This window comes from Falco biarmicus, chromosome 1 (assembly GCF_023638135.1).
Source record: "Falco biarmicus isolate bFalBia1 chromosome 1, bFalBia1.pri, whole genome shotgun sequence".
NCBI lineage: Eukaryota > Metazoa > Chordata > Aves > Falconiformes > Falconidae > Falco > Falco biarmicus.
Window position 1 is genome coordinate 87,690,422 of NC_079288.1, and position 13,362 is coordinate 87,703,783.

The following is a 13,362-nucleotide window of genomic DNA, read 5'->3' on the forward strand; positions in this document are numbered from 1 at the left end:
CCTATTCTCTCATCCCCAGATCTCTGTGTCCCCACCGGGACCAGCCTCTGGAGTGTAGCCCTCATCTCTGCACTCACTAGCCTCCAGTTTACCAGTACAAACAACACAGCCCTGCTTCTAACCAGTCTCGGTTTATTACGAACACTGAAGGGGACATGGCCCCGGGACGGCTGGGGACAAGCAGCGGGGTGTGGGGCTGGCGGTGACGGCAGTGTCAGAGGTGCCCATCTACAGTGTCGCCCTCGCTCCCACAATCCAGCTGCCACGGGTTGGAAGGAAGCGGCAGCAGAAAAAGCTCCCCAGAATGCAAATGGGGAGGAAAATAGGCCGGGCACATCCCCAACCTGCTGCCTGTCTGTCGCACAGAGCAGTCTTCTCCCTCCGGCCGTGTGGTCCGCAGACTGGGACAGCGCAGACAGCAGTGTGGCCTCATCGGTGGCTGGCAGCATGGGATGGATGACAACGCGCAGCTGCCGGTGATGTCTGGGTGTGGGGAAGCACCACGCTGAGTCCCTGGCACAGTGGATCCCAATAGGGCGCATCCTCCTCCCGCAGCTGGACAGCCCAGCGGGATGGCTTGCACACTGCAAAACCCAAAACTTTTGGGTTTTGGATGGTGAGTTTGCTCTGGGCTAGCAGCAGCCTGGCCGTTCCCCCTCCCTGAGGAGCCTGGCAATCACTGCGTGGGGCTCTGCATCGTGTGAGGGATGGGACCGAGGTGGGAGGGATCTGTCTTCCAGGGTCGGCTCCACTCTCCCTGCTGGACTTGGGCATCTGAGCCACCCTCTAAGGTGTCTCTGTCCCACCTGCAAAATCATTTTGACCCTTGCTGCTCACCAAGCCAAGGCATGGAATGGAGTATATATACGGACCCCAGCTCCTTAGTGTGTAGATAGTGCTAATATAGACATTAAATAGTACCCCTCGTGCACAAACACACGTACACACACACATGCACACACGTTCCCCTCGTCCCTGCAAAGTAAGATAGGACACGCTCCTCCGCATCCACGGCCGGCACAGATGTGGTGGAGCCACCTTGCAGGTGGTCACAAGGTGACCAGCATGATGACCCAGGGGCTGGCTGGACCCTGCTCTCCTCCAACCTCCTCTGCAAGCACCAGCCAGCATGGTGGGGGGCCACCAGCTCACAGCCTGTCCTCACAGGGAGGATGGCGACAGCCTGACATGCACATGCGCGCGCGCACACACACACACAGACAGAGCACACAACAAGGACAGGCAGGAGCAGGGCCTGCCTCCGGCTCCCCTGCTGTCCCACTCCACCAGACCTCTGCCACTGGCATGTGGCCTCCCACCCGACCCCACAACACAACCCTGTTTGTAGTATTAAAGCTGCTGCCTTTCGGAGGACCCTCTCATCCCTTCCCTCTCCTCTCGCCCGGGGCCAGGATCAAACGTCAGTCATCTCATCCTCCAGCTCAGCATCATCCGTCTCCCCTTCACCCTCCTCCTCTTCATCCGACGTCACGTCGGCATCATCAGCTTGCGCTAGGCACTTGGGACATGAGCAGGTAAACAAGTAGTTCTCCCTGGAAGAAGGGAAGGAAGAAGGAGAAAGAGTGATGGCATTGAGACTGGCACAACCCCAACACTGCTCTGTCCCTGAGCCACTGCCCAGCAGCAGCCAGAAAGGGGATAAATATGTTTGTTTTATTTATTTATATATTAATATAAATATTTATATAAAAAATATAACATATAACCCGTGGAGGAGGACGCGGGTTTGATCACGCTGGGCTCAGGAGAGCTGGAGGCAGTCTGGGTGGACAGGGGGATTCTGCAGCCCTGCAGGGGTGACGGGACATGGGGACAGAGACCATCAGTGCGAACACCCACCCTTGAAGGGTGGACAAGAGAAGAAGGTGGGGGGGGGACAGCAACGGTTTGCAGGAGCGAACTACAGAGTGTTGCAGGCCTGCAGAGAGAGAGGCGGCAGGGAACCAAATCCTCAGTCCCTGTGCCTACAACACATAAGAAAGGACTGCAAAGAGCCTGAAGCACTGAAAGCACTACATGCACACCCTTACCACAAACACGCTGGCTGGCACATCAGCCCATGCACAGCCACACATCAAGGCCCCGAGGTGGGGATGCAGCCCAGACAGACTGACTGGGGGTGCACACGGGTGCTGTGTCCCCCCGGGTCCCTCCAAGCAGCCCTACCTGAGTATCTTGTTGCGGCTGTGTCTGCTGCGCTCCCTCTGACAGCAGTCTAAATAACTGATGCAGATTTCCTGTGAGCAAAGACAAACAGGTTGGGCTGAGAATCGCTTCTCGCGAATCCAAAGCAACACAATTTGTAGCAGTCCCTCTCAGGCAGAAATATGGGCTCTGGTAGCCCCTACATGTGAAGAGGCATGAATTCCCTTGCCAGGCTCACACAAGAGACAGGAGGTACAGGCCTGGGGTCCACGGGGGATGTAGGGGATACAGGGACCCGATGCCACTCCGGGTTCATCCAGGCCCTGCTGCCTCACCTCTCCTGCTTTGATGTCCTCCAGAGCCGTCAGATGCAGGAGGAAGTTGTTTTCTGGGAAGGATGTCTCAGCATTGGGAATGCAGCTGTGGTTACCTACGAGCAGGATGGGACAGAGCTGTGAGGACATCTCCAGAGGACGGGGAAGACAGAGGCAGGGTGGGAGACCCCACAGAGCCCACAGGACTTGTGCCTGCCCTTCTGTGTGCCCCAGGCAGGTGGCAACCAGTGCCACAGCCTGGCTAAGGATGAGGCAGCACAATGCTGCAGCCACCCCATCCACCTCAGGGACACCAGCACGACACCTTCCATTCACATTGGGGACTACAGCGTTTGGCAGGGCAGGATGCAGGGCCAGGGCTCTCCCTTAGACCCACCAAAAACCACTTAGAGAGAGCAAGCTGTCCTGGATCAACCCCAAGGAGGCACAGCATCATCTCTGCCTCCAGGTGCTGGGGAAAGGATGAATGGGGCAGCGCTTTTTCCATGTTTTGCAGCATTCACAGCAGTCAGCTTCCAGGCCCTGCTTGGCCCTGCTCTGCCATTAACACTTGGGAGTGAAAGATGACAGCTCTGGTGCTGGGACATGCTCTCCTACATCCCCACGGGCCAGCCAAAAAACACTCCCTTCCATAACAGTTTGTTTAGCTCCATTTTGCTCAGGCAAGGTTGGAGACAGTCTCTTTACTAACTGTATACATGGCTCCCAGAGACTACATTGCATCCAAGTCCATTCAAGCCAGGACTGACTATTTCATAGTTAGGTGAAATGCCAGAAGACCCGTGAGAGAGCAGCCAGGCCCCGGGGCAGCACCCATCCAATCCCATCGATGGATGGAAAGCACAAACTCCTTTCTCCAGAGGCTTTTAGGAAGAGATAAGCCAGTCTAACACAGGACAATTCCCTCCTCACTGCTAGTTTTCCTCCCAGTCCTTGCATTACTTACAGCAGCTCTGGAGCACGTAGAGACCTGATCCCTCGCAGTTGAGGAACTCTCCTGACTCTGCAGCACAGAAAGGGGGGTTAAGAGCTTTGCATGGGCTGTTCTGACCCTTCCAAACACACAGCTCAGCATGAGCACAAAGGGATGTCCAGCAATCCTGAACGCACACAGCCAGTGCTGGTTTGGGGGCCAGGTGTTGGAGGGTGATTTCCAAAGCATCCTTCCCTCCCCTCTGGGAAGGGATGGAGGACACAAAGATTTACACCCTCGGGCTCTCTGGCCTATGCCTGTACTCACACAGCTGCACCAGTCAAGTAAGTGATAAACAGGTCTTTTGACTGTTCAGCGTAGATGGGTCTTTCAGGCACAGGATTCCTCCAGCCACCCGTGACCTGCCACAGTTCACCTGGGCCACACTGCCCACTAGCTTGGACTTGCCCTATCCACGCAGCAAGCCAAAGGCAGCAGGCATGGCTCACATGGACTGGGGGAAGTGGGATGTCCCAGCCCCTAGTGGGAAGCTCACTTGGTCCCTGAATGCTACGAAGTCTCCAGCAGTCTCCTGCAAACGACACTGCCCACAGCCATGTCAGGGCCTCACCCTTCTCAATGTCCTTGTAGAGCTGGTCGATGAAGGCGTCCAGCTCCTCTCGTTGCAGCATGGGGAGATCCAGTGCATCACAAGCGTGCACCCACTGGCTCAGAGAGCTGTCAGGAAGCAGAGGGACACCGTTACAGTCCCGCAGTGCTGTTGGCACATGGTGGGACCTCGCAGGGAGGATCTAAGGGTTCAACTCGGTGGCTCTGAGAAGCCAAGGTCTGGCAGAGGGGCACGAAAGGGTTGGACACAGCCAAGATGAAGTACTGCTTTCAAGTTTGCCTCTCCATTCCCCTAAGTCTGAACCCAGCCATTACCCAGGCCAGCATGAATTTACAGACAGTACATCCCCTCCATGCCACACCCCTGCTGCTCTGCAAGGAGCACCCAGAATGCGCCATTACCTTGTTCCTATGCCTTGGCCATTGGTCCCAACGAGGGCAAAGAGGGATCGAAAGCCTTCTGGAGTGAACCACTGCAGAAGGGAGATGAGAAAGCAGCTGAGGCCAGGCCAGCCTGCAGCAGCACCCCACTCCGCAAGTGCCTCAGATCCCACAGGGAGCTTTGGGGGAAGCAAGGAATGGGCAGAGTCCCAGGGGAAGCCCTAACCAACCGGAGGGTCCCGCCACGCTCCTGGGCTATTCGGGAGGCAGCTCAACTCACTCTGCTGAGATGTTCGTCATAAAGGGCTTCCGTGAAGAGCAACCGCAGCAGCTCCAGCTGGCCCTGGCAGGACATGGCAACACCATCAGGGTGGGGAGATGCTGCTGCGTGTCAGACCCAGGCTGACGGCCAAGCCCAGCACAGGCCAGAAGGCTCAGGAGTCAGGCTCCTCATCCTTCCCTGCAAGGCTGGAGGCTGCTGCCCTCAGAGCAGCAAAAGCCATTCATTTTAGCAGTAAAAGCCACCTATTCAGCAGCTAAATATCACCCTGTCCCATCCCACAGCAGAAGTATCTCCGGCACAGGAACGAGCAGCACGTCCCACTGAAGCACCACAAGCCCAAAGCCCTCTCTCTAAGCAACCCATTTCCTTTCTGTCAGGTCAGCTATCTCCTAATGGGGGGCTTTGTGCCCCCACTTTGAGCCTGGGATTTCCAGGGTCTCCTATCCTAGCTGTAGTGGGGCTTCTGCACCCACGGGCTCACAGACACAAGCAGGGAGAAACAGGCTCAGGGATTCAACACATCCAGGAACTGCCAGAGTCTTACCTTAAATTTGTCCCCCAGAAGCTTGTGCACAATCTCTTCTTCTTCATTTGCTGTCTTGTTGCAGAACTGGGAGAAGGCCTTAATCCACCACTCCTTGTCTTTAGCCTGACAAAGGAATCAAGCAAAGGCACTGCACCACTACTGCTTTCCTGCCCAACAAGGGGAGGGGAGGGGGGAGAGGACAAACACCACTGAGCTCAGAGGTATCCAGCCTGCTATCAAGAACCACCAGAAGCAACTGCATGGCGGTAGTTTATTGTCAGAACAAACGCTGAGAAAGCCAGGCCAAAGAAACAGAGCCAAAGGAAAGTTTCAGTTCTGACTAACTATTTTGGTACAGAAAAAAAGACCTGCTTGGCTCAGGACATAGGAACCTCCTTTGCTGCCTGCTGTCTCCAATACCAGGGACCACTAGATGTTGGTATCTATTCAAGCAGGACCTTGCCAGTTGCCTGAGAAAAGATCAGTCCTTGGGAGTAACAGCCACAATAGGATGAGGAAACCACACATCAGCAGCTGTGGCTGCAAAATGCAGATGTACCTGTTTGATGGTGGCGACCATCCGGGCCATCAACATGATGCTGGAAGTCTCTGGTGGATAATGCATGTTTCTGGGGAATAAGAACAAAGAAAAGAGATGAGCAGATCAGTGCTGGTACAGAAATAAAAAGCTGGAGGGAGGCAGAGACAGCTGCCATCCATGTGGTCAGGCCCGCACTCATCCATCACGCCAAAGCAGCCAGCACAGCATCACTGCTTGGGGATCCAGCGCCACTCAGGGCAAGGAGAAGCCTGCACCCGCCTGCCTACCCTAACCATACAAATAATTCCCTACCATCCTGTTAAAACTAGAGCCCAGGTCCCCTACAAAGCCTAGGACTGCAGCAAGAGCTTGGGTTTGTAATGAGCTTTGGGCCAGGGATGTCGCTTCTTCCCTCTGTGCCCATTTTGTCACCTACAAGCAGGGACAGCAATTTATGTACCCACAGGGGTGCTATAAGGAGGATCTCCCCAAGGCTGGAGATCTGCGGGAGTGCTATAAAATTGCAGGAGTGAGGGATGCACAGCACAGTGCTTTGTAGCTCTTTACTGGAAGAAAAAATAAGAACTGCTCAGCCGTGTGTCCAAACCCTTGCACTGCCAAAACAAATTCACAAGGCTGCCCAACCAGCAGGTAAAGCTGGGCAGCATCCCACAGCCATCACCACCCTCCAGCCGCCCCATGCAAAAATGCAAAGCAAGAATGGTCCTCAGCCCTGGTCCCAGGCAGCGTCACCCAGCCCAGGAGAGCCACCTCCTCTGCCCATGGAGCAACAGGCAGGTTGGACTCCTACCTCCATGCCTCCTGCAGCTTGTTGAGGGGGTGCGTGGGGTCATCACGGGATGGGCCAAGGCAGAGGACCTGGTGGTACTGCTCCAAAGCGGCTTGCCTGCACTCAGCACTGCAGTATGTCACCTAGAGGAGCGAGGGGCACAGCACCCAGCATTGGCTACAGCAGCAGGAAAAGGGGGTCCTAGGCCCAGCTGTGCCCCCTCCCTGACCATCCGAGCCCCAGCTCTCCAGCCATCGCAATGCAGAAGGGAAAGGCAGACACCCATCTTGGAACAGCACAAGTGCTTGGCTAGATGCTGTAAAGGAGTCAGTGACCCCAACAGGACAAGAGTCCCTCCCAGCAGGCCCATACCTGGCATCGAGGACACTGCTGGTGCAGATCTTTCCGGATGCTGCACTGCTCCGGGTGAGGCAGCACCAGTGAGCTCTTCCCCAGCAGTCGCTGGGCATTTTCCTCTGCTGTCTCCAAAGCCCGCAGGCAGTGATCGCAGGCTGTGGGGAGACAAGATGGAAAGATGCCACAGTGAGACCACAGCCTTCAACAAGGAAAGGGACCTGAGCCCCGGGCAAGTCAGTGCAGCTGGTACAAGCATCATCAGACAGGACCATCTCCAAGCCGGAGGCACCAGTCTCTTACAGCTCCCTCCATAGGAAAGACCGTTTCTGCTGCAATTTAACCGCCCCACCCACCCCCCCCAGACATCAACTGCTGCCCTGTAACGCTGGGAAGTGTTTAAGGGCTGTATGATGGTAAGTGTCTCCATGTCACTGACCTGTGACGGAGCTCAGCACACAGCAGGGTCTAGGTAGGATGAAAAAGTTTTAAATCCTGCTCTTGGAACCCTCATTTTTGTTCTGGCACCTCCAGAGAACACCAGCACCTTTGAGGCTGTACTCTGCAGTGGTGTGATCAGGATTTACACCCACACCACTAAAAAACTGGGGTTCCTACGCAAGACGGTGCCTGACAGTGGCACGTGGTGCTTGCCCCCAGGGTTGATGGAAGTCAGCTCCCCTCAAATGACCCCGTGTTCAACTTGCCCACAGTTCATTTAGCAGAGGCAGAAATGGCAGCAGGGCCACTTTCCTAGCAGCACTCAGACAAACCCAAACCCTTTCCTTGAAAATGGGGCTGCTCCTGTGGGACCCCGCCGGGGCAGCTGACAGGGACATGCCACCAGCGCCGGCCGCTCACCTCGGTAGTTGTACAGGGCATTCCAGAGGAACTGGGATGACACCACCGGCCTCTCCACGAAGACGGTCTCCCCTTTGCGGATGTTCTTGGTGGCGAACAAGCCTTTCCCCTGCCGAGGGAGAGGCCTGGGTCAGGGACGCCCCCGAGGCCGAAACCCACCCGGGGGCTGAGGGCCCACCGCCCACCCTGAGGGGACGCCGTCGGGTTTTTACCCCTTTTCCCCCTCAAAATCTCTTCTCTGCCGCAGCCTGAGGGAAGGGAAGGAGCCCCGTGGTGAGGGGACAACCGGGCTCACCTTGGCGCTGCTGATGAACCGCGCCTCCGCTGCAGCCCCAGCTCCGGCGCGGCCGCCCGCCACGGAGCCACACACGTCCCCGGCCGCGGCGGCCATCTTCGGGCGGCGACTTCCCCGCTCTGACCCGCCGGGGGCGGGCTGCGCCTCTTCCTCTTCCCCTTCCTCCTCCTCCTGCTCCTCCCGCGCGAAGATGGCCGCTGGCTCCCCATCAGGGGTCCGCAGCCGCCATCGCCCCCGCTCAGCCCCAGGGCGGCCGGGGGTCGGCGGCCATCTTAGCCCTCCCCTCAGCCCACCGCCACCCGCCAAAAAGCCACGAACTGGGGCTGAGGTGCCTCCACGGCCGCCCGGCAATCAGGCAGTTTTGCTGCCTCTCCCTTATTATTATTACATTTTAACCGTACAGCCAGGGGAGGAATAGCCTTCATATCTCTATCAGGCTGCAGCACAAGGTATCCCCTCACAGGGTGAGGAGGCATCGCTAGCTGCCCCGGCGCACCCAAAACTGACAGGAATTCCCCCCAAAAAACCAACACATGCTAATGCGGTCCCCGCGCCCTCGCTACCTCCTACTAGGCTGTCTGCGAACGCCTAAACTCCACGCAAATGCGGGTTTAGTTGTATTTACTAATTCCCATCGGCACTGCCAGTGACTGTCCTGCTCTTCATCAACCAGGCAGCTGTGGCGGGTTTGGGAATAGGGGACGACTTCATATTTGGGGCCATTGGGGATGTTTTGGAGTCACTAGATGTCACTGTCGGCCCGCGGCGGGGACACGGCACCGGCGGTCTGGCTGCCCGCCTGGACCCTGTCACCTCCGTGCCCAGGCCAGCAGCCCTGCCAGGAGCATGGCCGCAGAGCAGGACACCTCCCCAGCCACCCGGCTGGCGACAAGGGACGGACAAACAGCCTGGGACACCTTCCCCATCTGTATTTTGAGGTCTGGCCCCGGTGAGGCCAGCAGCAGGCTGTGTGGGGCACTGCTCCACCGCACAACGACCATTTCAGGGGCCTACAAAGAGCTAGGCACCGGTGAGCAATGCTACCATCCGACTATTTCAATTACATCTTCATATTAATAGCAGGAAGACCAGCCATTATTGTAGTAACAGCATTACACGTCCTGTTTATCTGAAGTTTCTGTGCTAAGTGGCAGGGTGTTTTGCACAGAGCATCAGCTTGACTCATGATCCAGCCAGCAACTTAAAAATATCCTTCAACACTTCAAAGCATCCTGTGTCTCTGAACGTGGTGCTCACGTTAATTAGAAGTATTTGTGAAGCTGGGCCAGGATTCCTTCTGCTTCTGTGCTTGCAGAGCAGGGGGATCCTGCTTCTGGACCTCAGTTTGCTGAAGCATCAGCTGGGCAGAGCAGGGGCTGCACAGGTTGCGCTGCATCCACCCACAGATCGAGGTCCTGGTTCTCCAGGAGCAGCAGCCCAAACCTGAGCATCCCCTGCTAAACAGCTGCTACATTTCTTACTGTAAATTTAGTCCTCTCTCTGCAGGAACTGGCCCAGACATAACCTGTGTTACCTACTTTCACCCATGATATGGGTTCATCAATCAATTTCCAAAAAAAATTCTTAAGTGTATATATTTTATCCAAGTTTATTAAGAAAAAAACCTCAGACTTTTGGGAAGGATGAAAATGTTGGGGTTTTTGGTTTTTTTATTAATAATTTCAACTGAAAATTATAAAGAGAATAGTTGGAAATGTGTTTTCCTCCTGTTTTTATGACACTTGCAGGTTTTTAGCTGATCTGCTGAAAAGCTGTTCTTGCTCCATTCCAAATGTTCAAGCTTGAGACCAGTGCACAGTTTTACCAGCAAAAACACAAGCATGAGGGAAAAAAAACCCTGCTTTCATATTTGTATTGGCCTGTCGAGGACTGTGTAAAGAACTGTGACTTCTTTTGGAAAGATGTTACTTTCTGATAACAGGGGTCTTATTAGGATGAGGAAAAGATGAGTTTCTTTTCTGGCAGGTTTGTTTTTTTTTTTACTCCATTTCCTCAGAAACACAGATAAAACTGTACACAGCTAAAAGGATGGGTAACCCATCCCTGGCAACTGTGGAGCAAGAAGCCACTGAGGCACTGCTGCCTGCTCAGAAACCAAGGAGCTGCCCAATCCCACCTCAACTCATCCAGACCCCTCTCTCTTTCTAAAATACTAATTTTTATTAAGAAGCAAAGCAAATAAATAAGTGACGGTTATTAAAGAAAAAAAAGTTATTTCTATAAATAACAATATAAGAGTAAAGTGATATACAGTGTTCTTGGTCAGAAAGCTACAGAATAAATTATCCTGGGCTGACAGGATGTCATACCTGGTACCCTGGGCTGAGCAAGGTGACAGCCTGAGCGCCGACAGCCTGGCCTAAGAGCACTTAGCTGCTAACACACAGACGGAGAGAGTCAAGTACTTAGTCTTGACCCCTCAAAGCCCTCCCACCCACCAGAAATACAACTGCTAACTGCAGCAGGCGGTTACAGACGTGCTCGCTGAGCACTCCAGGTGCATTTCCCATGGCACCTGGATGTATAATGAGGAGAGAACAGGGCCACTGCCGTCTGGGCCAGAATCAGCACATCTGGACGAGGGGCAGGGGGTCGTCTGAAGCACCAGAGGTGTTGGAAAATCTTTTTATAACAGCTCAAATCCCTGCAGCTCGGCCAGCCCCAGTGCCTTAGTCCCTGCTGCAGCAGCATACACAATGCCTTGGTGAAGTAAGGCAATGCCAGAAGACAGAGAGACCCACCAGGTTCTGCCCTCCAGGGCTGGGAAGCCAAAATAAAGGCACAAATACACCAAGGCACACAACAAAAGGAGGCACTTCTATTCCAGGGGCATGATCAGACTCTGTTCATCTTATTGCAAGAGTAATGATAGTCTGTGGGTGGGAGCAAAGGGCTTTCCAATTTTCTTTGTTGTTGTTGTAATCTAAGCATCAAACGTGTGAGTCAAATTACCAAGGAAAACCAATCAGGGCTGATTCTCCTCCTCCCAGCACAGGTCTCCCTCCTAGGAGCACACAGCCACATGCAATGCAAGTGACCCCGTGTTCAAATGCCCTTATGTTCACAGCCATCCGAGACACCACCTGATTGTCACCCCAGCCTCCCTGCTGGAAACTGTTTGTGTGTCCTGGTGCTTCAAGAGCAAACAGGAGATCACATGTCTTGCCAGAGCTATGGCACCATCAAAGTACAACCAGCCTGGTAATGAACCCCCAAAATTATGGCACATGGCTACCAAAAAGCAGCCAAACAATATTCAGGGGGTTCCTCCCAGCCAGCTGCAGTTTAGTTCTCTAGCTCCAGCTCTCAGATCAAGACATAATGTCTCACTTGGACTAAAGAAGACAGATGTGCCTGCATCCCCAGTATCTCCATCAAGCAGACACAGCTCAGAAAACAACAGTGGCAGCTGAATCTCATCAGCTGTTCAAAGCTCAACATCCACAGTGTCTTCCTCATGATCCTTGATGTCTGTTGAGTCTGCAGTGGCAGGCTGTATCACCCCAAACTGTGACAGCTTTGCTGCCTTCTGCTCCATGCTCTGCTTCCTCCATTTGATCCTCCGGTTCTGGAACCAGACTTTTACCTAGCAGGAAAACGGCACAACAGTTTCACCCAAGGTCTCCAGGAGCCCCTTTCCAATGGGGGCCATTGCCACGTGCTTCCAAGGTAGATGTCCCCAAAAAGCAGAGCTCCTTGAAGAGGGGGACATGCCCTTTCCTGTCTCAGGGCACAGTGCATGCGAGCAGGAGGAGGTGATGCTATGGAGGGCACACTGGTGCTGGGAGAAAGGACCAGGGGAGGGAGGACACGCAGCTGCATAGAGGCAGCCCTGGCTAGGGGGGAGTGGAGGAAGCACCTCCCCAAGCTCTTCGGAGCCACTGAACCCATCCCCAGGACTATGGCTGTTAGAGTGCACGATCAGACACCCACCTGCCCCTGCCCCCAGCACTGTTCATACCCACCCTGTCCCCCCCAGAACCGCCCTTGCTCTGCTTTCCCTTTTCCCCAGCTGAATTTGGATCCCACCACAGAGGGTCACGTGGCTACTCCTTTCCACAATAAATAAGCAGTTTGCAGTAGGAGAAGCAGAAACTTACTGGGAAGAGCAGAAAAAAAAACTTAGATCCAGTGTCATAGAAGGACACAAAGCATAAACTGTCTCCAGAGGATCATAACAATGTAGATATGTTAGTCCAACCCAGCTTGAACTCTAAAGCAAGCAGGTTTGTGCTCCCGAATGCTTTTTGTTCCACTTCATGGATTAAGAGGATGTTCTTAATCATAAACCATCTACACCTGTCTTGCATTCCTCCAGGCACATGGCTTCAATGTCACCTTGCAGCAGGGAGTACCATGGGTCATTCTGCATCATGTCCTCCTCCCACCACAATTCACAGCAAGGAAATTGCCACAGACCACACCCAGACCCAGGATCTATGCTGCCATCCCCAGCTCCCCTGTTTCTTACCTGAGTCTCTGTGAGATGCAGAGTTGCAGCCAGGTCTACTCGCTCCGTGCCCACCATGTACTGCTGTTTGAGGAACTCTTGCTCCAGCCGCTCCAGCTGCTCTGGTTTGAAGACAGTGCGGACTCTCTTCATCTTGCAGGGCCCCCCAGACCTCCAAGGCACAGCAGGACCCAACGAGTTGGCCCCTACACAGTGAGATAACTCCAGACCTGCAAGAAAGAAGCAGCAGTTGAAGAGGTCTGCGTGCTTGAGGCCATTCCTCCAGCCCCACTGAAGTGCCAAGCTGTAGCTGAAATCCAAACACAGCTGCTCTACAACACACCGCACTAAAAGCAGCTGGGAGAAAGTAGCACCAAAGAGAAAAGCAGAGATATCCCTACCTAGATCATCTCATCTAGGCTTCCTTTCCCCTGAAAGGTTGGATCAGATGATCTTTTGAAGTCCCTTCCGACCTATTCTATGATTTTGCCCACAGGTACAACCTAGGACAGTCCTGGACATGCAGCCAGACCCAAGGAAGTCAGCGCTCAATGAGGTGAGCAGGGTTTGACCTCCATTTTTACAGGATCTTCGTAACAGAATAATAAAGTCCATCACGAACTGCTGAACACAAAAATCCCATCTCTGTCTCAAGAAGCCCCTAATCACAAATGTCTAAAGGTTGGGCAAGTTTACCCTGTGCTGGCCCCTGCTTTTACCCTTCCCTTGGCACCCATGGTCAGCCAGCATCCAGAAGAAGATACTGAAGCTGGCAGGCTGGCCTGCTGAAGCCAAGAGTCACCAGCCCTCATGCAG

General features: G+C 54.2%; 2 protein-coding genes across 4 annotated transcripts; both read right to left on the bottom strand.

Annotated features, from left to right (window-relative positions):
• Positions 1–115: 115 nt before the first annotated feature.
• SMYD5 (SMYD family member 5) lies at positions 116–8,723 on the bottom strand. 3 transcript variants are annotated; one of them, XM_056344658.1, is made up of 14 exons: positions 8,076–8,281; positions 7,781–7,889; positions 6,938–7,077; positions 6,587–6,708; positions 5,794–5,863; positions 5,253–5,357; positions 4,706–4,768; positions 4,447–4,517; positions 4,046–4,152; positions 3,448–3,504; positions 2,502–2,596; positions 2,188–2,258; positions 1,728–1,809; positions 1,425–1,553 (listed from the first exon to the last, which is right to left on the bottom strand). In XM_056344658.1, the coding sequence occupies exons 1-13, from the start codon at positions 8,169–8,171 to the stop codon at positions 1,752–1,754; spliced, it is 1,164 nt and encodes a 387-aa protein (XP_056200633.1). In that variant the 5' UTR covers positions 8,172–8,281; the 3' UTR covers positions 1,425–1,553; positions 1,728–1,751. The 3 variants fall into 3 exon arrangements, with proteins under 3 accessions (XP_056200621.1, XP_056200627.1, XP_056200633.1); XM_056344646.1 differs by lacking the exon at positions 1,728–1,809 and having other exon boundaries at positions 116–1,553; positions 8,076–8,231; XM_056344652.1 differs by lacking the exons at positions 1,728–1,809; positions 6,587–6,708 and having other exon boundaries at positions 116–1,553; positions 8,076–8,723.
• Positions 8,724–11,523: 2,800 nt separating this feature from the next.
• LOC130143807 (homeobox protein not2-like) lies at positions 11,524–13,000 on the bottom strand. The gene is made up of 2 exons (XM_056326702.1): positions 12,568–13,000; positions 11,524–11,682 (listed from the first exon to the last, which is right to left on the bottom strand). The coding sequence occupies exons 1-2, from the start codon at positions 12,697–12,699 to the stop codon at positions 11,524–11,526; spliced, it is 291 nt and encodes a 96-aa protein (XP_056182677.1). The 5' UTR covers positions 12,700–13,000.
• Positions 13,001–13,362: the final 362 nt, after the last annotated feature.